The following is a 24,313-nucleotide window of genomic DNA, read 5'->3' on the forward strand; positions in this document are numbered from 1 at the left end:
GTCCCAGCCTTGGACACTGAGCAGGAGGCCTAAAAGGCGCTCAGAGGTTACGTCCTCGAAAGGACGTTCTCCCCGAGTGTAGTCTATTTGTGTTACTGGATGCTCTCACTAAGGCCCTGCTTGAGCATATGCATTTGCATTCCATAAAATGAAATATATTTCTTGAAGACAACCTTTTTGTTAGCCATCACCTTTGCTAAGCGGGTTCGTGAGCTACAGGCTCTCAGTGCACAGCACCTGTATGCCTGTTTGGGATGACGGAAAAAGGATGTTGTTACGCACAAACCCCACTTTCCTCCCTAAGGTGGTTACGGCTTTCCACTTGAATCAGTCAGTGGAACTAGAGGCTTACCAGCCCCATCCTTTTTCTCCTAGGATCGGAGAATTCTTTCTGCTCGGTTCGGGCATTGAGGCGTTATGTGGATAGGATGAGAGCTCTGCAAAGTCTGACAAGCTCTTCATCTGTCATGGTGAAAGGACCATGGGTCAAGCCCTCTTGAAGCAACAACTGTTCCACTGGATTGTGAATACAGTTTTGACTGCATATACTAATGTTGGCCTACCCCCGCCTGGGAGGGTGGCCGCGCACTCTACTAGAGGAGTGGCTGCGGTATGGGCCCTCTTTAGAGGAGCTTCATTAGCTGATATTTGTACTGCAGCTAGATGGGCTACTCCGCATACATTCACAAGGTTCTACCGTCTTAATGTTGTAGATCCCTGTATGCCTTCATTAGGTATAAGGGTCCCTGAGGTACTCCAGCACAAAGATTAGTTTGGTGGTAGCAAGACAACCCTCATCTGCTGTCGGCTCACGACGGCTTTGATATACTTTCCAAAAAGTATTGTTGTTGATTGTCTTCAAATTGAAAGGGAACAATAGATTACGGATGTAACCCCGGTTCCCTGAAAGAGAAGTCAACCACTAAACCTTGCAAGGTTGCATCACTCGCATTTGCGGGTTCGATGCAAAAGAGAACAAGATCTCTGAGGAGAATTGAGAAATGCAAGGTACTGAACCATACTGTATGTGATAGCCCAATTTACATGATCTGTTCATTTAATATATAACCCCCCAAATAAAATAAAACAGTGGCAAATGAAATGCAGACTATTATGATCGCCGTGCAGGGATAGTTCATTATAAAACCAGGTTTAATTGTTATGTATAGATCTACACATACATAAGTGGGGCTTGAAGTTTTCAGATTGTGTTTTTTGTGACACTCCTTTAAGGTTGTAAAAATGCATGTCATTTATATACAGACATTTCATTTTTAAAGGGCAGAGAAAGTTTACAGCAGCATGCAGAAACAAAAATCACAGGAACTTGTTTATAGCTAAGAAAAAAATGTGAAAACACTGTAAATCTGATAAATAATTATATTAGAACATTTATTTAGTCTTGTGTTTTAATATATATGTTTTTACAACATTTATAAATATAAACAAATAAGTGGGTATAAGCAGATTTCATTAACAAAATTTATGAGGTATGTTTTTTTCTTCCTTATTACTGATAAAAATCCAATGGAGAACTATTATTTTATTTATAGATATTTATTTTGAGAAAATAATTAAGCGACAGAGCCCTTCGATGCGGGCTCTACCATGTGGTAGATGACCGCAACTGGAGTTATGCATCCCGAGCCGTAGGCAAGGGCGTAACAAAAGCCACGTCATCTACCACACGGTAAAGCCTGCATCGAGAGGGTTTTATCGCTATTAGTAAACTATTTATTTCTTAATTTTCTCTTTAAAAAAAACTTGGCCTATATTTACCTTGAACATCTGATATTTCGGCAGGTAACATTCTGCTGAGGAAAATAGTCTATAACATAAATAGAATAGAAAAATGACATGCACGTAGAGAAAATATTATTATTATTAGAATTATTATTATTGCTAACATATTTATTTATTGGGGTCTTACTCTTTCTTATTATAATTTATCTGGACATGTACAATTAATTGTAGTAGTATTGAGTCGGACTCGAAACTTGTTGTTGGAGGCGGGGCGTCATTTAAGCAGGCAGGGAGTGGATTGGCTGGTGCGGAAAGAACTGAAACAGGGTTGGGAGTTTGACTGGCTGGTTTTGTGGGAGGGTGTTGTTTATCCAGCAGATGACAGAACTGTGGACCATTCGTGTCTTCCCTGGTGATTTGCTGTCCAGTAGCTGCGAATTGAGCCTTCATTAAAGTGTCCTGTCACAGACATGATTTCCTTTGTCTCTAGACCAGCGTCAGAAAGTATGTTTAAGTAGCTTTTTATGTTGTCAGATTAGTTGTAGATTAGAATGTTAACCCTTTGCGGTCCATTTATTCAGCCCTTGTCAGGCGTGTCGGGTCCAATTTATTTTCACACTCGCTGTTTATTTTACACCGCTGTTTAATTTTTAATTTTTTTTTCAGAATAAAACAGGTTTAAAAGGCACTGAATCACAAAAGGACACTCAGCACTGCATCTACAACACCATTTGAAGCACTGTACTGTACAGTCATGCTTGTTTAGCGCAAACATTGTAGCCAGGATCCAGTGTATTTTTATCTGTACTAATTTACAATTTCCTCATTAAAAAAATAAAAAATAAAATACTTAGGACTTATTGCAGATGCAGAATCACAGTCAAATTGTTCTTGCAGTTTAACAGTAGATTTATAGAATCAGTTACATTTTGTAGATAGTATAGCAAACTAGGCTACTCTGTGGTTTCATTCACAAGTTGTAAAAATAAAACAAATCTATGTAAACTTTGTTTAAGTGATCACCAGCAACAGATCACCTGACAGCATTTTGAATAAACTTTATAATACAACAAACATGATTTCCATTACATGAGAGTAGATGCTAAAACTTCATGCTGATTTGAACTTGTCTCTCGCCAAGATAAGCACCAACTAAGAAAACTAATGTGATCCATCTGCGTCTCCATCCATTTGCATTTCATTCTATCTGATGATGTAGATATCCTTCTGCCTGGTGTTGATGGCTGAGGTGTAATGCTGGCTCCAGGGATTAGCTAATTTTGCTTGCCCAGCACATCAACACGCATAACGGCTGCGGTGTTGGCTCCAGGGATCAACTACAGTGCGGTCTCCCCAGTGCATCAGCATGACAACCATCTGGATTGAGCTAAGTAGGGTACATCTCTGGGGTTTTTAAGTGGGCACCTTCCATCCTCTATGTTTTGTTGACACTGTGCAATGCAACTCTTGGCCATTGAATCCAATGTCTCTGAGAAACCAGGTTGTTGTGCCAGAAATCCTCGACAACCCACCTCCACTGGGTAAACCTGGGCTCTCCATCCTCGCTGTTCCGCTTCAGCGGCTAGTTGAACGTACCGAAATTTCTTCTCTCATACGCCTCATCTATAGCATCCTTCCGTGGCACTGTTAACTCTAGCAGGTGAAAAATGTGTGCTGATCGAGACCATAAGACAATGGGTCCGATCTTCAAAAGGTTTGCGCACCGCACAGAGGGGTATGTGCATCACAAATGACCATTGTGTTGAAATTGTGCCAAGTTGCCATATTGCCATTCTGCACTGTGCAGAAATAAAATGTATGCATCTCGCAATATGGGGGGAGTGGCCGACAATATGCGTGATCCTGGTATATTTGAAGGTATGTGGCAAGCACGAAACCAGGTTTGTGACGTGCAGAATAAGGATTATAAAAGCACTGTGTTAACTTCGCACACACTACCATTCCATCACTGGCATTTGGATGTGAATGGTGTGAGGCACACCCAGAAACAGCAACCCCCAACATAGGCGAAGATGTGCTGAAAGGGTGTACCGGCCTGTGTTTTACTGATCTCCCCAGGATAGAGTGATGAGAAAAGGGCAGCATTCGCATTTTTTTTTTTTTTTCTAATTTTAATTCACACTGCAGGTTGTTGACAGCAACGAGCACAAAGAAAAGTTAGGTGGGTAAGAAACTGTTGCAAAGTTAAGCAGCATCTAGTGGACTTTTAAATAATAAATACATGAATAAAAATGTATTTATTGTTTTAATACATAAAAACATAAAATCCCTACAACACAATTGACCTCGCTATCTTTAAACTCGAGGAGACTGCAAAATGTTTGCAATACAATATTAAATTAACATAATACAGTGCCTGTTGCCTTTAGACAAGTTATAGTCGTACATGGCCTTTTTGATTAACCACATTGGTGTTAGTTTCTCTTCATTTGTCCGATGCGATGGATAGACTAGTGTGTGAGTGTGATATGTTGCTTTTTTGGTTTGGTAAATAGAAAGGTGCTGAAAGAATGAAAAGTGCAGTTGTGTATTACACAGTGTTAAAACCTTAGTAGTTTGTTTATTTATTTATTGATTGTGTGTGTTTCATTTTCTGACAGTGCCGTTTGCTGGCAGTCGTTGTTTAGGGTGTGGGCAGTTTATATTAACTATGATGTGACTTATTTAGTATTTAGATAATCTCATGCATCGCAGTTTTAAGAATTTGAGATCGCAGAATTGAGTCTGGATGGGTTAGGTCCAAAAAAAAAAAAAAAAAGTCCTTGCTCGAGTCGGGTCGGTTTCGGGTTGAGTGTGGTTGACTCGGGTTTGGGTCGGGCTTTTTTGTTGAGCAGATACCTGTTCTGATCCTTTAATACGGTCCTATTAGCATATGGTAATGCATCGGTAATTAGGAACGTGATGCAAATGTATTCTAGGTGGACATTCAATATGAACATAGCGCAATCAAATTTGAATAGGGCGAAAGCCCTAATTCGTCTGAATATACCAATGTCTGCGTGATAATTGCAATGCGCTCGTTCCAATAACTGCGCACCGCTGGCTCAAATAGTGTCGGAGTAACAGTCCACTCCTGTGTTGGGTACCTATACAAAGTATTGGGAGGGGCTTGGGGGGGCTTGGGGCTGCTAGGGGGGGCAACTGCGATCCAATGTTGAATGTACAATAGCACAGAACCCCAACCCCCTCCCACATCCGCACACACTGGATGGGCGGATCAGCTATGCACTTTATCACTGAGTATTGTATTGATATGATGGACAGCAGTAGTGCGTTTACACATACAGTAATATGTGTTCTTCATTGCTCTACAGGCATATCGGCATCCAACATGTACCATCAAGGTATGGAAATGTAGATTGAGAGAAGGATGAAGAGGGGAGGGGGGGTCCAGCCTGTTATCTTTGTTGTGTGTTGTCACACATCTGTAAATTAATTGTATAAATACGTCCTACATCCATCTTGTGGCACATTGCTTTATTTGGCTATTCCATAGGTTGCTGTGTATTACAAGTGGGCAGCTGCAGTTTGGAGAGACAATCACCATCAGGGCACTCTTGCTGTGAAAGGCATGCTAATATTTTCCTAAAGCCAGACCAGTGATACGATCAACCAGTCACTGACCAGTATTTTCTCTACAGAAGTCCAATCATAAGTTAGCTGAGGCAGGACAAAGAGTTCTATTAACTAATTTCTGGCCGTTTTTATGCAGCTGTCTAGTCTGCTGAATGTCGTTGTTGCTAATTGTACAGAGACTGTTCCTTTACTGAGAAATCATAGTAGGCTACAATTAACATATTAGGAGCATTCTGGCATTCCGGCCACACTCAAAACCTTACAAACTTGGCTTAATCATGATGTTCAACTGCGTGAGTAGAATGAATAACATAACGCATTTCTGTGTAATGTGTATATAAAAATGCTTGGCTGATGTCTATTTTGCAGGTGAATGAACTCGTTACATTTACAAATCAGAGAGTGTGCTTCCACAGTAGACTTTGTCATGGCACGAAAAAATCATTTAGAAAAAAAACACAGTGTCCAAAGACTTTTAAAAAAAAAAAAAAAAAAAATTTAAAAATATACAGCTATGTCAGATCAGCTGGTCTTTAAATAAACCTATATAGTATTTCTTTGTGATACAATACTGTCAGTATTCAATAAAACAGTGGTGTTATCAGTACATTAATTTGAAAATTTGGCGCCTATCTATGGAGCCAGTTGTGTGTTTGAATGGTCCTGTAGGAGTGCAGGATATATTGTGTGGTCTCGTCTGCTGTCATATCGGTACATACTGTGGCGACACCAATGATAGCAGCTTGTCGGGGGGAATGCCATTACTAATGCTGACTGTCCATCATTCTGCATTCTCGCTTGGCTGTTGTGTGCAGTTGCTATATTGGTATATATAGTGAATGCGCAGATGGTTTTGCGAGGCACAAACAGATTTGTGAATTGCTCAAAAAACTGCTATATTCCAATGTCTCGCAACTGTTTTGTGCCGTTTTGGAATAGCTCTCATTTTGTGCCAAAGCACTATTTTTTTGTGAGGCACAAATTTAGTGAGGGGATTGCACAAAGATCGACGATCAGGCCCAATATCTGGTCGAAGGTTAGTGGTGGCAATCTGAGGGGGAAAAACATGCTGTTGTCCAACATCTGCCAGCATTTTCCAGTCTCTAGCAGCTTCCAGTTGTTTCCGGGGCGAAACTTGATTTTAACACCTTTTCTTGGCAGTTGCTCTCCTGGGTGGTGGAATGTTATCTTTTGTGAGTAATGTTTTGATTGAACTGGTGGAAACGTATTGGTCATGTTATGCTTTACATTCCAATTAAGGCCAGTCATCGCAGCAAATGGTCATGGGGCCAAGTAAACTGTCCTTGGCCAAGACCCTTCTTCAAAATGTGCCTTAATGTTGAAGGTGATAAACACAAAGGACATGAGGGATCCTCTCCTACCCAGAGGTTTAGGTTCTGTGGTGATGGAAGAACATCATATGTTGACCTGATGAAGAAACTGATCCTGCTCTGTTCCATTGTCCATAAGTCTTGCCAGACGATCTTGCGTTGTTCCATTGTCCCATCTCGCCCATTCTGCTTGGTCTGGGAAATGCCCTTTACGCACCTCATCCTCTCCTCATGCTTTTGCAACTTGTTGACTACCAACTTCCTGCATTGAGCTGGGGCTGCCTCGTGCCATGTAGGAGGAGCTGAACTGAGACCCCCTGTTCCATGCTGCTTAACCCATGATATCACTATTTGAAGGGCAGCCTTTGCATCTGTGCCACAACTTTCTTTTCCACCCACTTCTAGTTTTCAACACAGGTGCTGCCTCCCTTATGCATTTGTCGCGTGACACTACTAATATCATTTCCAGTCGGACCCTGGTACACTTAAACTCGTCGTTTACAGCGGAGACTGGTAGATGCAGTGTTCCTTTACAATAACACTGAGACAGCGTGGAACTCCCAACTATTTCCTGACGTATGAACTGATTAAAGCTTCCAGCTTCTCTACTGTTGTCAAAGAAACCTCATACACAGTCACTGGGCACAGTAGCCTCGGCAGTAGACCAAACTGAAAGCACCAGAGTTTTAGTTTGCCTGGTAAAGCACTGCTGTCTATGCTCTTCAACCCTTCCACTGTTTGTGTGGGAGAAGTTAGACAACAAACTGTGTCCTTTAGATCCCCATCATACCATCTCTCAAGACTTTTTTTTCACTGGCTTCTCGGACACTGTTGGTATTGTCTCACCATTAAGTAGAACATTTTACCTTTAACTAAAGAGATGCTCCTTGAGTTAGTGGGCTTGAATTGCGTTCATGCCCATTCAGTGTTATTGGTTAATTTGCCCAGTAACCGATTAGTGCAAGGTATTGTTGTAGTTATGGTTGTCATGTCATCCATGTATGTCTGATTTGGTGGTAGTCACATTCCAGAAGCCAAGCCCTCTCCTCCCACTACCCATTTTGATGCCCTAATAATTACTTCCATTGCCATGGTAAAAGCCAGTGGAGAAATAGTGCATCCTGCCATTATTTCAACTTCTAGGCATTGCAATGTAGTGCTGAATTCTGAAGTTGAAAAACTCAATTGCAAATCTCCAAAGTAGGCTTTCACTAAATTGATTGTCATTGGTACACTGAAAAAATCAAATGCTGCCCAAAGTTCATGTGGCACTGAACCATATGCATTAGCCAAATCCAGGAATGTCACATGGAGCTCCTTCCCCTTTTTAGATGATTGAACATAAGAACATTAATGTGTTCTAAGCATCCTGGGAAACCTGGAATGCCCGCTTTATGTATGAAGTATCAATGAAGCAGTCCTTTAATAGGTACGTTGACAATTTCTGAGCAATAATGCTGAAGAAAATCTTGCCTTCTACATTTAATAGGGAAATAGGGTGAAACTGACTGATGCTTGTAGAATCTTTTTCTTTTGGTATAAACACTCCATGTGCTCGGTGCCATGGTCTTGGTACAAACTGTTTTTCCCATGCCACATTCATCAATTTCCACAGGATTCGTAGAACTCCAGAAGCACTCTTGTACAGTCTGTACGGAACTCCATTAGGCCCTGGAGATGATGATGCCCTTGCTTTTTTCACAGGTTGCTCTACTTCTTTCCACTTAGATGCACAGTCCTCCATTTGGTATTCTGGTGGATTGATAGGTGGGATGTCTGAAGGAATTGACATAGGCTCCTGCCTTTTGTCTCTCCAGCTCAAACTTAGATGCTTTTAGTGTGTTTTTTTTTCATTGGTGAATTACTTCTTTACAAATTTGAATGCGTCTTTATAAAAGTTAGTTCTCGCATGCCCCTTTTTGTAGCATTTCCGTAGGCACTCAGCTCTGCGTTATATTGCAAGCTTGTCTTTTATGAGCCTTTGTAACAGATTGAGTCCCTCCTTCTGACTTTGTTCTGCTCTTCTCCATTGCTTCCTCAGCTGGCTCCGTTCTCTACCTAAGCGTTCAATCTCCTGCTGCCATCTAGACTTTTCAACAATAGTTTTTACTTTTTTCCTCCCTTTTTTCAAGTCCAAACCTCTCACTTCCATATGCATAGATGATGACCCCAAATTTATCCAGCTTCTTTTCAACTGTTCTACTTAACCTTTCCAACAGATCTGTGTTTCCTGTGTCCCACACAGTTTTCTCACAAGCTCTTGGACATTTAAAACAGGCTTGTGCCTGTTGAGGTTCTTTTCTCTCTTACGCTGGTTCATCTGACCGGGTTCGCAAGGATCATTAGGTTCATCACTATCTGTATCCATGCAAGTCCTCCTCACATCTGTGACAGGAGAGCTGATATCCTGCGAACTGTGGTTTGCTTCCTGTTGCTGGATTTCATTTGACTGACTTTGTCAGAAGTACTGATCAATGCAAGGCCCTTGTCCCTTCTCCCTCAAGCATTTCATTCTCCCTTGATGAATCTTCAAACCCCTGACTGTTGTTGCATTCAAGTAAGATCACATTCAAGTAAGAGCAATACAGTAAACAGATATTTACTACTAAAAATTTGACATTTTACTACTACAAAAAATGTTAATAATGATATGAACTTCCCAAACAGCAGAGGGTATTCGAGACATTTCTTTTAATGCAGCTTACTCTACACAACGCTTTGCTGTCGAGATGGTGAATGGAGAATTTTGCCTCTGGTTAACACAAGTTGAAATGGGGAGGGACGGACGATGCTCAGTTTTTTCAAATTTAAAATTTAGTGTTGGCATATATTTTGTATTTATATTTTTTCAAACATATTCTACCATAGCACTTCTCTTACACTGTCATACATATTCTACTTAATAATAATACATATTTTACTGACGCACTACAACCGCTATAGGTACCGCCCCAGTGCTTTGGATAATATACCCTGCTAATAGAGTTGATACATATAACGATTTGGTTGGATTTTAATACAACAACTTTTATTACACTGATATGCATTATACAAGTAAAAAGATTGAATTGTGCATGCAAATGACATTTAAGGTGTGATCTATGGTATTCACACATTGTCAAACGATTTCTGTTAACAGAAAACAAAAAAAAAAAAAAAAAAAACAGTGAGTGAGGTGTCTGACGAACCTTCAAAGGTTTAAAGCAATCTTCAGATTCCTGGCTTGTGAACAAATCTTCGAACCTTCTAATACATCCATATGTAGTATAATGAACTGTGGTTTTTTCGAAAATAAGTAAACCACAAACGAAACTGAGTGCGCCTCAGACATGCGAAATTTGCAATATGTAGAGCTCTGTCAATGTAAAACCACTCAAACATACTTAAATATTTTAAGACAGATGTGTAGTGGATAAAACTTTGTATTAAAAATATATATATTTGTTTTGCAACTGATGATTACTGGGATAATTTTACATTGCGATTCATGATTTGCACACACTGTTGTTCTCATAGAAGATGAACTCGATCACACTCTATTCATCCATCCTACTACAGTCTGCCTAATGTTAAAAATCCTGCCGGTGACCAAGCCCTTTAAAACTTTTTACTCTGGCTCTGTAAGGCAGCCCTGCTAGCGGGGCGTCGTTCAAAAGATGAGACCAGAAAGCTTCAAGCTCCTATTCATGTGTTTCTGGGATTGGCCCGTGTCACCGGACAGCAGTGAATGAGAGTGTTTTGCAATGTTACTGCTGCTCTGTATGATAGACTGTGCTTTATAAACAAACAATTTTAGATAAAATCTTTACAAATGAAGATCACATCATCAAATGCAGGAACAAGAAGAGCACAGAAAGATCAATCCAAGTACAGCTTCAGCATCTGGTTAAATTAAGACACCACCCACAATCCCTGAGACAGCCAGCTTGCTCAAGCGAAAATCAAAGCAGCTGTTGTGCAAAACAGCCAAGAGAGCCTGTAAAGCCTATTAGAGTCAGCTGCTGAAGAAGGGACAGAGGCCTAAGTAAAAACCTGAGTAACCAAGTGTCCTGTAAATATGTTTATTGTTAGAAATGAAACTGGTTAACCTAGACAGTTCTGTGAAGTGGTGCAATTAACTGAGACACCTTGCTATGCAGTTGCTTGTGCAGGAAACAATTTTATGGAAGTAGAGAAATTCAAAAGAAATGTTAGGTAAGTTCTTATCTAATAAACAGCTACAGTAGATATTTAACGTTATGCAATTGTGTTCCATTTATTCTATTACTAACCATTCAGATGTGTTTCAAACTGTACCATTTTAACTTAAAAAACACAAGAAAATCTAATGTGACTCCCTCCCTCTGCCATGTTTCACTTTTTTGATAGTTGCCCACTCTCATGCCTGATATTTGCAATGTGCATGATCCAAACATATCAGAGAGCATTTTGGGATATTGGAGGATATACAAAAAATGTAGTTCGGTATTACACCATTCACGTTTCTGATAAACCGCACTATCTGATCTAACTAAGAACCGGATTCGAGTACGGTATTAAACATGCTCTTGTCCCCTAGCAGGATGCAAGGTCAAGGTGAAGACCAACTAATGGGTTTTCCTCTTTGTCAATTAGTTGATTTTCAACTGTTCACTTACTGTACTTTATTGTTTATTCTGTTTAATTGTTTGAACATTTGAATGCTTCATGTGGTTTACTAAGACATAAGGAAATCAAAGGTTAAGAGCAGTCAGCATTTTTTTTTTTTTAATGGGACTAAGAGTAAGTTGTCATTCTGGTCCTAAGTGGAGCACTTTACTTTCACCGTACAGTAGGCAGTAACTTTTTAGCAATGTGGAAAATAAGAGTTGAGTACAATGTCAAGGATTCAAATTAATGTCCAAGCAAAAGCTGTGGCGGAGTGTCCCGCCCCTTTTTTTATTTTGTATTGTTATTATGATTTTGATTTATACATGTTGGCGAGAAGCTGTGTTTTATTTGTATTGTTTCTATTTTTTAAAACTTCGTGAGGATGTGTGACTGATCAGCTTTTGATTATTTAACTAGCTGACAATCATGCAACCTTATTAATCTTGTGCAGACTATGGCCGAGGGGTAATAAGGTAATTAATTAATAGTTAGTTAACCCCTCTGCCAGAATATAAAAGCCTGCAGCAGTCTACGCTCAAGGTTGGAGAGTGTCAGATGAGAGACTGTGTTTTTTACTGCTTTAAATGACAAAAAAAAATGTTTTGCCTTTCTTTGTAATTTGCAAATGTTTCTCATAGAACTATGAGTAATGTAATGTACTGTATATAAACAGACAACCTTTTCATGTTTCAGTAGATTACACAAAAACAGGAACAGAAGATGTTTATTCTAATGCAATGTCGTTATTCTTTCGTTTACAGAATTCAGTCAAAAAGAAACTGATTTCCGAATATGTGACGAAACGTCATGTAAATTCGGGGGAGTTTGCAAAGAAGAAGGGGGAGACGTGAAGTGTGCATGCCAATTCCAGGTATGAAGTGGGGAATAGTGGGGCGCTATCATCACACAAGTGCCAGGAGGCAGCTAGGCTATTGAAAGGCAATAGGCCTGCATAGCAGCATTAGGACATCAATATGCATCACCCTGTCTGTTTTATATGTTGAATTGTCACTCTAAGCTGTGTTTCAAGTAGACACCTTTGTGTATTTTATAGAAGTGCTTTAGACTTTCACATTCTGAGGTACAAAGGCTGATGTCATGTCCATATTGTTTGCAAGCCTGAAAAACATGACACTCTATATACTGTATTTGATATTAAATATAATTGGGCATTAAATACCACATTTCAGAACTTTAACATGTAATAATAGCCCTAGAAAACGCAGCGAATAAATGTTATAGCTTGAATAGCCCTTAATGTAGGTTTAAAACACTAAAATAAAAGTCGATACATTTAAAAAAAAAAAAAAAAATATTATATATATATATATATATATATATATATATATATATATATATATATATATATATATATATATATATACACACACACACACACACAGTGGCTTGCAAAAGTATTCAGACCCCTGACCAATTCTCTCATATTACCGAATTACAAATGGTACATTGAAATTTCGTTCTGTTTGATGTTTTATTTTTAAACACTGAAACTGAGGATCAATTATTGTAAGGTGACATTGGTTTTATGTTGGGAAATATTTTTAAGAAAAATAAAAAACTGAAATATCTTGCTTGCATAAGTATTCAACCCCTGTGCTGTGGAAGCTCCCAGTTTGCACAGATGAAAGAAATTGTCCTAAGAGGATGTAATTACCTTACCATTGGCCTCCACTTGTGAACTATTAAAGTTGCTGTCACATGATAAAAACCCCACTGTTGAAGGATCACTGGTAAGGCTGTGAATCTGAAGGAAAATGAAGACCAAAAAGCATTCTACAGAAGTTAGAGATAAAGTAATACAAATGCATAGATTAGGGAAAGGGTACAAAATAATATCCGTGTTTAGATATCCCAGTGAGCACAGTTGAATCAATAATCAGGAAGTGGAAGCAGCATCACACCACCCAGGCACTGCCAAGAAAAGGCCGTCCCTCAAAACTCAGCGCTCAAACAAGAAGGAGACTTGTGAGATAAGCCACAGAGGTCAACAATCACTTTGAAGGCGCTACAGAGTTCAGTGGCTGGGAGTGGAGTAATGGTGCACCAGTCAACCATATTAAGAGCTCTGCATAACACTGGCCTGTATGGGAGAGTGGCAAGAAAGAAGCTGTTACTCAAAAAGTACCATCTGAAAGCACATCTGGAGTTTGCCAGAAAGCATCAGAGTGAACCAGCTGCGATGTGGAAAAAGGTTTTCTGGTCAGATGAGACCAAGATAGAGCTTTTTGGCCAAAACTCAAAGCGCTATGTGTGGCGCAAACCTAACACTGCCCATGCCTCAAGACACACCACCCTACAGTGAAGTATGATGGTGGCAGCATCATGCTGTGGGGATGCTTCTCATCAGCAGGGAATGGGCATCTTGTTACAATTGAACAAAGGATGGATGGAGCAAAATACAGGAAAATACTGCAATAGTATCTGCTTCAGTCCGCAAAAAAACTGAGCTTGGGAGGAAATTCACCTTTCAACTGGGCAATGATCCCAAGGACAAGGCCAAACCAACACTGGAGTGGCTCAAGAACAAAATGGTGAATGTCCTACAGTGGCCCAGTCAAAGTCCTGATCTCAATCCCATTGAGAATCTGTGGCACTATTTGAAAATTGCGGTCCACAAGCGTCATCCAACCAACCTGAACAACCTGGAGCAAATCTGCTAAGAAGAATCGGCCAAAATCACTTCGACACTGTGTGCAAAGCTGGTACATACTTACACCAAAAGTGTTTTAAAATAAAATATCGAACAGAATGAAATTTTAATGTACCATTTGTAATTCAGTAATATGAGAGAATTGGTCTGGGGTCTGAATACTTTTGCAAGCCTGCGTGCGTGCGTGTCTCTATATATACATGTGAAATTTTTGGTCCACTAAAATAAAGGGCTTTACATAATCATTGTAAGTAAGAAATTACAGTGTCCAGTGTGAAAACACAATATGAAATAATAAATGAACATTCTTAGTAGCACTATAGCATTACAATGTTCAACACAAAAAAAATAGTGCCTGTTACAAGCTCTTGCAGTATCAAAAAAAAAAAAAAAACTGGATTGCAGCTTAACAACAGGAAAGTGTAATCAATCCGACTGCGGAGTCTGGATCATCTGTTTGTTATCTGAACCAAAGATAACCCTCTCCCTATCTCTGCATCATTCAATGTACAAAGCAATGCAGATACTTCTAGGCACTATTTTCTATTCAGGTGAGCCACGATATTTCCCCTCAGGCATTATTTGTGCATGGTTCTTATAAAACAGAAATTAATGGTGAAAATTTTGCTTTCAGCTAAAAGTAGGGTGGGGCGATAGTGCCTGTCAAGGGCAGTTCCTTGTTACAGAGTTACCTGTGTTAAACGTGAATGGACACATTTATAGTTTCTGTAGATTTCACTTTTCTTTTTAATACTTTAGAATTTTGACTTAATATTTTGACTTAATATTATGGTGTGCAATGGGGTGACGGTCCGAGCTTACCCTGACCCACAATCACATTATTCTCTCAAGAACACGGAGGTATTTAAAACGCAGGAAACAGCAACTTGCTAGTGTTTCCCTCCTAAAAAAAGGTGCAGCATTATATAATAATTAATGAATTATTCAATAACCAGTTACATCTGGAATCAATTTATACAAAAATAAACAATTATTTAACATTCCCATTTACATTACACATGTTTCTTCTCAGAGTTATATGTATTTGTTTAACCTGAATGAATACCGCCTTTATTTACAAACATGATCATTACATTATTCTGGTGTTTACGTGTTATTATTATCATTGTCATTATTTTTCTGTAGTCCCTAGCCATTACCAGTAAAGACATCATTACCCCTTCTCTTAGAAGATTACCGAATGTATGGCTATAACAAAACAATTCTGTCCGTTGTAGCTATGGCAACTTCATCAAGGGAATCTTCATAATCTAAATATAGCAGTGCACCGTCATATATCAAATACACTTTGCTCATTCACGATACATAATGAACTGCTGCCAGTAGAATAACATTAACAATAATAATCACAATGACAGGCAATGAAATATTACAGTGAAAATACAAAATGTTACCCTGTTATATTCATGTTAGTTCAACTCAGAGTTAGTCTTCATTATCCGGGTATCTATTGTAAATTAGAGCTGCCACATTCTCCAGCCAGCTAGTCGTGAGACGCTGGCGTTGAGCACAGAAAAGAATCCCAAGTTTATTGTTGTTTACATTTCATTTCATTCAGTTTGTGTTTAGTGTATCTCATGTGTTCTACAATGGTCTGTCTACAAGTGTAATTGACAACCTTGCTGCATGAAGTACAAAACAACACATTACTATCGATGTAAAATTCGTCCTTGCCAAACCGTTGATCTGATATATAGCGGTGATTGTTATTGTTTTTTGGCATCTTTGCTCTGGATACTGACTGAAGTAAACTGAAGCCTTGTTCAACACCGAACTTGAATACTGGAAGCGGTTTTATTGGACAGGTATGTTTACGTAAATCTAAAGCAAAGTTGCCTGTGTTAATATTTATATATGGTACGTGTGTTTATTTGGTTATTATCAAACAAACAAATAAAGCCTTGCATCTTTTTTTGCCCCTCCCCAAATATAAAACTAAAAAAATCTTAGACATCTCCGTGTTGTCATATAAAATCCACGTTTTGCCTTGTCATTCCGCAGCAAACAGATTCCTAGTGTCCCTGAGCTACATAATCAAATTGGTAATGTGATACGAAAAGCTGGCCCGAAGTCTGCTTTGCGTTAATATATATGTAAAGGCCGGCCCTTGGTCCTTAATTACAAGCCCTGGGTTGAAATGGTGGCCTAAGTCTAGGCTGACCCTGGGCTGCCTTTTCTTTTTTGGAGCATTCACATATGAGATAAGACACCCTTAAATCTCAAGTGTGAGTGGGGTCTAAGTTTCAGTATTTAAGTTACCACTAGGTCCTAAAATGTACAGGCAAAAAAAATAAATAAAAATCGTAATTTAAAATATCTAGTTGTTTATGTGTTAATGCTATTTGTGCTGTTTGTTCAGTAACATTAAGTTATTATCATAAGCCTAGTTCCCTATCAAGTACAAAATGTAACCATTGCCTTATGAGTATGAATACCAAAGCTGTCCCAAGGCAATATTACAGACCATCCGGAATGCCACAAGTTTAAGCAAGGCTACCTTCCACATTATCATTAGGAACCCCAGTACAAGTACCTAGGGTTAAAAAATTTGAAGGAGACCTTACCTCTATTTTTATGTTGTAAGGGTCGAGCCTGAAGCCACCCTTAACACTATTGTTCCAAAGCTAAGGTTTTGTGGATCTATGACATTCAGCCGATAAACAGAACTGTGTAAAAGTATGGGGAGTGTCCCGCACCACTGCATCGCAAATGTCCCTCACAGATGCACCCTGGAACAAAGCCCACGAAGTTGCCATGCACCTGGTGGAATGGGCAGTGAGCTTTTCTGGAGGTGGTAAGGGGGCTCGCTCACAGGCAGTGTTGACTGTGTCCTTAATCCATTTAGACAGCCTATGCTTAGGCAGGGCTTTTCCATGGGATTTAGCCCATAACAGACACAAACTTGTTCAGTCTGCCTCCAACTCTGTGTTCTGTCCACATAATTTGGTAGTGCCCTTTAATGTAGAGGGGGATTTCCCCTCATCAAATAAGTCCTGTAGAAATTGCAGTACATCTGCCATGGGACAGGTTGCAGGGTCAAAACACTTAGAAAGGCACCATGTCTGAAACCCACAATAGGAATGAGGTGACGTTGCTCTAGCATTAATTAACCTATTAGATAACCCCAGATGGTGCCATTCAGGGGCCAGACCCAGAGCCGTCTAATAGCACCCTGGCCCGATCCTGCCTGATTTTCTCAAGGTACAGTGGGAGCATGGCGAGCAGGTTCCCTGCTCCTGTTTTGGAGAACCAGAGTGGGCAGTGGGTCGATTCCTTGAAGGCAAAGAGGTCTCTCAAGAGGAGTTTCCAGTGCCTCAGTATGGAGGCTTCATCCAGAGGTGGCGAGCCTCATTTGGCAACGGTTCGGGACTTGCCTCCTGTGCTGTCCCGAACCATTGCCAAATGAGGCTTGCCACCTCTGGGTGAAACCTCCATTCTGAGGCACTGGAAACTCCTCTTGAGAGGAAGTCCACCACCTAGTTTATCACCCCAGGCAGATGCACTGCTGACAAGGAAAGAACTGATCGTGTGCCAGAGTAACAGCTTGCAGGCTACTTGATGGAGACCTGAGGCCACCCTGGTGGTTTATATAAGCCACCATGATAGTGTTGTCTGTCTGGACAAACACGTGTCTCCCTTGAACCTGAATTCTGCAAGCTCAGAAACACTGCCTGCAGCTCCAAAACATTTATATTGTGCTACCCTGCCATTCCACACGGTGCCTCAGCCAAGGCTGGACGCTTCCATGGTGAAGACCTCCCTTCTGGTGACGCTGCCCAGCGCTATGCCTAGTTGCAGATGAGCATGCTGTGTCCACCAGGAAAACATCTCTGGACAGAGCCGAGACACTGTCATCAGGCAGCCACAGTTCACGCTTCCATGGTGAAGACCTCCCTTCTGGTGACGCTGCCCAGCGCTATGCCTAGTTGCAGATGAGCATGCTGTGTCCACCAGGAAAACATCTCTGGACAGAGCCGAGACACTGTCATCAGGCAGCCACAGTTCAGTGAAAAACTCTGCTGTTGAACCAGGCTTGGAGACGGTGCGTATGCATAAAACCCAAAGAAAAGGAGAGGCGCTGCCATCAAACCCAGAACCTCTGGAACGCCAGTACTGTGAGCTTTCTGTTGAGCTGAAAAGGTTCAGACAAGTGATTGTTCTCTGCACTATGTCATCCGACAGAGTGGACAGCATGGACCTGGAGTCCAGACACACTCCCAGATAGAAGGCTGACTGTGCGGGTGTGAGCTGGCTCTTTGCACAATTCACTGAGGCCCAACCGTTGATGGTGGTCAGTGATGAGTTCCACGTGGGCCTCAAATGAGCCAGTCGTCCAGGTAATTGAGTACTCTGATGCCTGTCTCAATGGGGCTAAAATAGTCTCCATGCACTTCAAAAAGGCACAGGGAGCTAGAGAGGCTGAATTGGTAGTACCCAGAACTTGTATGCTGTCCTTTGGAAAGTGAACTGCAGGTACCTCCTGTGCCCTGGTCTTATAGCGATATGAAAATATGCATCTTTCAAGTCCGCTGTGCTGAACCAGTCACCAGGCGTAATTGACTACAACAGCTGTTGCATGGTCTACATCTTGAACCTCCGTCGACTCAGGTACAGGTTGTCCTGTCTGAGGTCGAGGATTGGTCTGAGGCCATTATCGTGCTTGGGCACCAGGAAGTACCTGGAGTAGAACCCTTCCATCAAGTGGAGAGGGTGTACCGTGCAACTAGTCCACTTTTGTAGCAGGGCTGTCACCTCCTGAGACAACACCATGGCATCTCATGGGTCTGTGACTAACATAGTAGTCACGTAATCAAAGGGAGGGAGACCGTGTTTGAATTGCAGTGAATAGTCGGTCTGTACAGTAGTGCGCACCCAGTTGTCTGTGGTGCATTGACACCAATACTCCAGGTGACTCCCTGGAAAGGGGCCCCTAGGCTTGTTGCAGCAAATTGCTAGGGCTGGTGCTTGGCTTGCGGCTTAGACTGAGGCTTTTACCTGTGCACCTGATGGTGGAACTTGTTAAAGTTCACCTGTTGTACAGCTGCAGGACTGTTAAGAAAACCCCCTCTGGCCATGGCTGATCTGTGCTGGTCTGTGAGATCTTGGGAAGCAGACGTACCAGACACACGGGTCCAAAGGTATGCCCAGGTGTAATGGGGGCATCCAACAGCAATGTTTTATTTCCATCAGCCACTCGTGCCTGGGATAGCCATAGCTGTCGTCTTGCGGCTACCAGCGCCGCAAGATTCCTGCCCACCGCCGGTCTGATAAGCTTAGAGATACGGTAGGTCTATGGTTATGAGAGACGGATCTAAACAAACAATGTGCTAATCTACCAAAATACTGTTATAGTTACCCAGCCGTGCATAGAATGTGCCAATGTGTAAGCCTGCCTCCAGAATAACCTTTGAAACCCAATTCTGGACTACTTTGTGAGCCTACACCAAAGAAGCGATTGCCTCTATTGGAGGGAACTGGGCCAAGCAGTTTCCCTTGCGTCATGGATTCTATACAAAGTCCCCACAGACCAGGAAACAGCTAGAGCTGTTATTAACCCTTTGTGGTCCATTTATTCATCACTTGTCAGGTCCAATTTATTTTCACATGCGCTGTTTAATTTTTTTTTCAGAGTAAAGTAGGTTTAAAAGGCATTGAATTGCAAAAGGACACTCAGTACTGTATCTCCAGCCAAGCCCCACCTCTTGCTCGCTGTGTTTTTCCCATAGCTCTTTGTAGACGTGCATACTGATAAATCCTCTCCTGATCACTCGTTTTATCATCAAACTCCTCAATAATATGATCCAAATCATTATTTTATTACTATAACATCTCAAAAAGCTCTGCAAATGTCTGTGATATTCTTTGAGCGCTGGATGCAGAAGCAGCTATCTCCTTCGTTTATGTCCATGTTATCTCTGTGGTGCATCAGATACACCCTTTTTATGTATTTTTTTTTTTTTCTGCTCCTATCTGTCTCACTTGACCATTGAAAGGTTTTCTTGGCTTTTTCCGCAGAAAAAATGACTAGAGACCTGTGCTTTATGTCTTCTTGATGATGTCGGACAGGGTTCGACGTCGGACTGCAAAGGGTTAATAACACTGTGCTTTACAAACGCTGCAATATTTTATTATATGATTTAAGGCATTTTACAAATGGCGCTGTGAGAGGCTGTGATCTACAGTACTATACTCTTGTGTGTTCTTGGGGCTCTTGGCTGTTGTCTTTCTGACGTCACACGCAGCTTTTACAGAAGCGCCTTCTCCAAACCTTACAGCATATCGCACATTTTCAACGTGCTATATCATTTGTCTGGATTATCAACAGTCAACAACCAATGTCTTAATTACAATTAGCACAGACCCATGACTGCAGCAGGATAGCCTACTTACAGTTGTATGCAAAAGTTTGGGCACCCCTGGAAAAAATGTATGTTACAATGAATCTTTCAGTGAACAGAAGTTGACCTGACCTCTACATGATACAGTGTTAAACATTACACCTTTCTGCAAATTTTAATACAGGAGTAGTATTTATTTGCATTTATTACAGATTCAAAATAATAAACAAAAGTGAACATGATCTCCTTTATGACTTCCCTTCTGCTGTCTCCAGCTTTTTGTTTTCTCCATAAATTCTGATCAGATGCTCCGAACTATTCATGATCCTGTAGAGACCCTTTGTGTTGAGTTCAGTTAAAGTCCACCAGCCCGAGGCTCACTCCTCCTTTCCTTTGTTTAGGGTGGTTCGGGAGTTGCTCCAGTCAGTGGTTCACATGCTGCACTGCATACTGTCTGCTCAAAAATTAATCCAAAAGATTAGTTCAGATACGTCCTTATTTCAAAAATAGTTATTAATTTCAGGGAATTGTGCCTACACAAGCCTCGCCCCGGACAACTGTAAGCTGCTAGAGACTTGAAAATGCTGGTATATGTTGGTCAACGGCTTATTTTTCCACCTGAGATTGACACCTTTGTCCAGATATTGTCTTGTGGTCTGGATCAATACGCCTTGTTCAGCTCGTAGAGTTAACAGTGCTAGATAAAGCATATGAGCGGAAGAAAGTTCGGTATGCTCAACTAGATGCTGAAGCAGAACAGCGAGGACGGAGAGCTCGGGTTTACCCAGTAGAGGTGGGTTGTCGAGGATTTGTGGCACACTCTGTAACCTGGTTTCTCAGAGACATTGGATTCAGTGGCCAAGCATTGCGTTGCACAGTGAAGAACATCTAAAGCAGCAGAGAGGAGCAGTAACTGGTTGTGGTTGAGACGGAAAGATTCTGGTTGGGGATTTCAAGCACAATAGAAAGAGAGCAACGCTGATATATGGGTAAATAAGTTGGGCTGAGTCGAGTGGGGGATGGAGGGGTGTGATGCTGGGATGCCAGAATCACTGTTGAGGCCTCTTGAGGTGTCATCGGCTAGTCGAAGAAACACAGAGAATGGAAGGTTCCCACTTGAAGACCCCAGAGATTTACCCTACTAAGCTCATTCCAGACTGATGCGCTGGGGAGACCGCACTGGGTTGATCCCCGGAGCCAGCATCGCAGCCGTTGTGTGTGCTGATGCGCTGGGGAGGCAAAAGAAGCTGATCCCTGGAGCCAACATTACACTTCAGCAATCAACATTAGATAGAAGGAAACGCAAATACTAGTTTACTGTAAAGCTATGTCTTAGAATAACTAATTCCATTTTGTTACTGGTTTATTTTGTAATTAAATCTAAAGGAATGAACAGGCATCATTACATCAATACATTAATTTAGTATTTCTTTCCTTCAGTGCTGTGCTATACTTTGTGCTTGCCTCAAACTATGTATTACAAAAGAACCAAATCTTCATGAATATATTATTTTATATTAAAGGGAAATTATTGCCTGGCCTGGTAGTTGGCCTTTATATCCTGGTTTGACTGGAGTTATTTTGCCCTTGATTACTGAAAGTGCTCAGACTAATTGAATTACACATTGCCTAGATAGAGAAAAATTAAGCTTGCAGACAAATTTCTGCCTTATCAGTGGCTTTCAGTTCACTCAACATAGTGATCTACTCTCATCACAAGACAACACAAGAGAAAATCTCCAGTGTCACACCTGAACTGACCTTAAGGACTGCCCTCTGGGACAGGCAGTGGGATTCAAGTCCAGAGACTGAAATGGCAATTGAAAAATGTTGATTTTGATGTGTGCTTGGTGCCATTGTCTTGTTGGAAGATCCACTTGGGCCAAGTTTCAGCCGCCTGGCAGAGGCAACCAGGTTTTTGGCTAAAATGCCCTGGTACTTGTTAGAGTTTATGATGCCGTTGACCTTAACAAGGACCCCAGTACCAGTGGAAGCAAAACAGCCCCATAACATCAAAGATCCACCACTATATTTTACAGTAGGTCTGAGGTTCTTTTCTGCAAACGCATCCTTCTTTCGACGCCAAACCCACCACTGGTGTGGATAAAGAGCTCTATTTTCGTCTCTTCTGACCATAGCACCCGGTTCCAATCCAAGTGCCAGTGCCATTTAGCATTTGTTGGTTGCTCTCGATAAAGGCTTTTTTTTCTCTGGCAACCCTTCCAAATAGGCTGTTGGCATGGAGGTGGCATCTAATTGTAGATTTGGAGACTTGTTGACCCCAAGATGCAACCAAGTTCTGTAATTCTCCAACTGTGGCCCTTGGATTCTTTTTTGCCCCCCAAACCATCTTCCTCACTGTGCATGGGGGCAAGATGCACTTGCGTCCTCTACCTGGCAGATTTACAACTGTTCCACTGGTTTTGAACTTCTTAATTATTGCCTTAATAGTGGTAAGTGGTGTATTTAGGTTTTTAGCTATTTTTTGTACCCACTGTCTGATTTATGAAGGTCAACAATCATTTGTCTCTTTTCGTTTCTGAGTTCTTTCTCTTTCCCCATGGTGATAGATGACAAATGGATTTTACATGCGTGTTACCTCATTTTTATACTCCAGTGAAACAGGAAGCCATGGAAGGCCACAATACAGTTCCTTAAGACTGAGATGTACTTAAAGTAGAATGTTAGTGCAGATTTAATATTGTTTGATTTTATTTATCTTTTGATTTATTTATGAATCTTTAGGGGTGCCAATAATTGACACCTGGCTTTTTGAGAAAAAAATAAATAAATACTTGTTAAAAATAAATGTTTTCTCTGAGCAATTGTATTAGTATAAAAGAATATAGTTTTCCAATATTTTTCAACATAAAATATAGCTCATTATCTTTACCTGTGTTGTTTATTTTATGTAGCCTTTTGCTCATCTTTATCAAGGGTGCCAATAATTTGAGGTGCCTGTAATTATATAAATACAGTAAATACACACACACAGACACACACACACAGTGCCTACCAAAAGTGTACACCCCTTTAAAAATCAATAAATATATTAAAGACCTTGAATATCCCTTGGAGCACGGTCAAGATGATTATTAAGAAGTGGAAGGTGTATGGCATCACCAAGACCCAGCCTAGATCAGGCCGTCCCTCCAAACTGGATGACCGAGCAAGAAGGAGACTGATCAGAGAGGCTACCAAGAGGCCAATGGCAACTTTGCAAGAGCTACAGGCCAAGACTGGTCAAAGTGTGCATGTGACAACAATATCCCAAGCACTCCACAATCTGGCCTGTATGGTAAGGTGGCAAAAAGGAAGCCATTACTCAAGAAAGCCCACCTTGAATCTCATTTGAAGTATGCAAAAAAAACACTCAGGTGATTCTGTAGCCATGTGGCAAAAAGTTTTGTGGTCTGACAAAACTAAAATGGAACTTTTTGGCTTAAATGCAAAGCATTATGTTTAGCACAAATCCAACACAGCGCATCACCCAAACAACACCATCCCTGCTGTGTAGCGTGGTGGTGGCAGCATCATGTTATGGGGATGTTTCTCATCGGCAGGGACAGGGGCACTTATCAGGATTGAAGGGAAAATAAATGGAGCAAAGGACAGAAAAGTCCTTGAGGAAAACCTTCTGCCTTCTGCAAGAAAGCTGAAACTGGAACGGAAGTTCACCTTTCAGCATGACAACGACCCAAAGCACACAGCCAACATTAATACTAACTTGCAGCTTTCTCAAACAAGTTTAAGCAGTGTATATTACATCCAGCACTAATCTGATTTGACTGCACTGTCCGCTACAAGGTGCTACAGTTAAGAAAGGTTTAGATAATAATACACAACTTCAAGACTGAAAAGAGTAAAGAAAGGTTTTGTTTACAACTGTTGAAAGTATCTGTATAATCAACACTCCTTTATTCGACCCCTCCCATCATAGGTCCCCCTGACAGATAGTGAGAGTGATCACAATGCTGAAACAC

General features: G+C 40.9%; 1 protein-coding gene across 1 annotated transcript in view; it reads left to right on the forward strand.

Moving 5' to 3' along the window:
• The window catches only part of LOC121313122 (tomoregulin-1-like), a 115,101-nt gene that overhangs the window by 59,789 nt on the left and 30,999 nt on the right, over positions 1–24,313 (forward strand). Inside the window, exon 2 of the mRNA XM_041245307.1 lies at positions 12,062–12,171. Coding sequence (XP_041101241.1) covers positions 12,062–12,171 — 110 coding nt within the window. The remainder of the gene's footprint in view (positions 1–12,061; positions 12,172–24,313) is intronic.

This window comes from Polyodon spathula, chromosome 3, assembly GCF_017654505.1.
Source record: "Polyodon spathula isolate WHYD16114869_AA chromosome 3, ASM1765450v1, whole genome shotgun sequence".
Classification (NCBI taxonomy): domain Eukaryota; kingdom Metazoa; phylum Chordata; class Actinopteri; order Acipenseriformes; family Polyodontidae; genus Polyodon; species Polyodon spathula.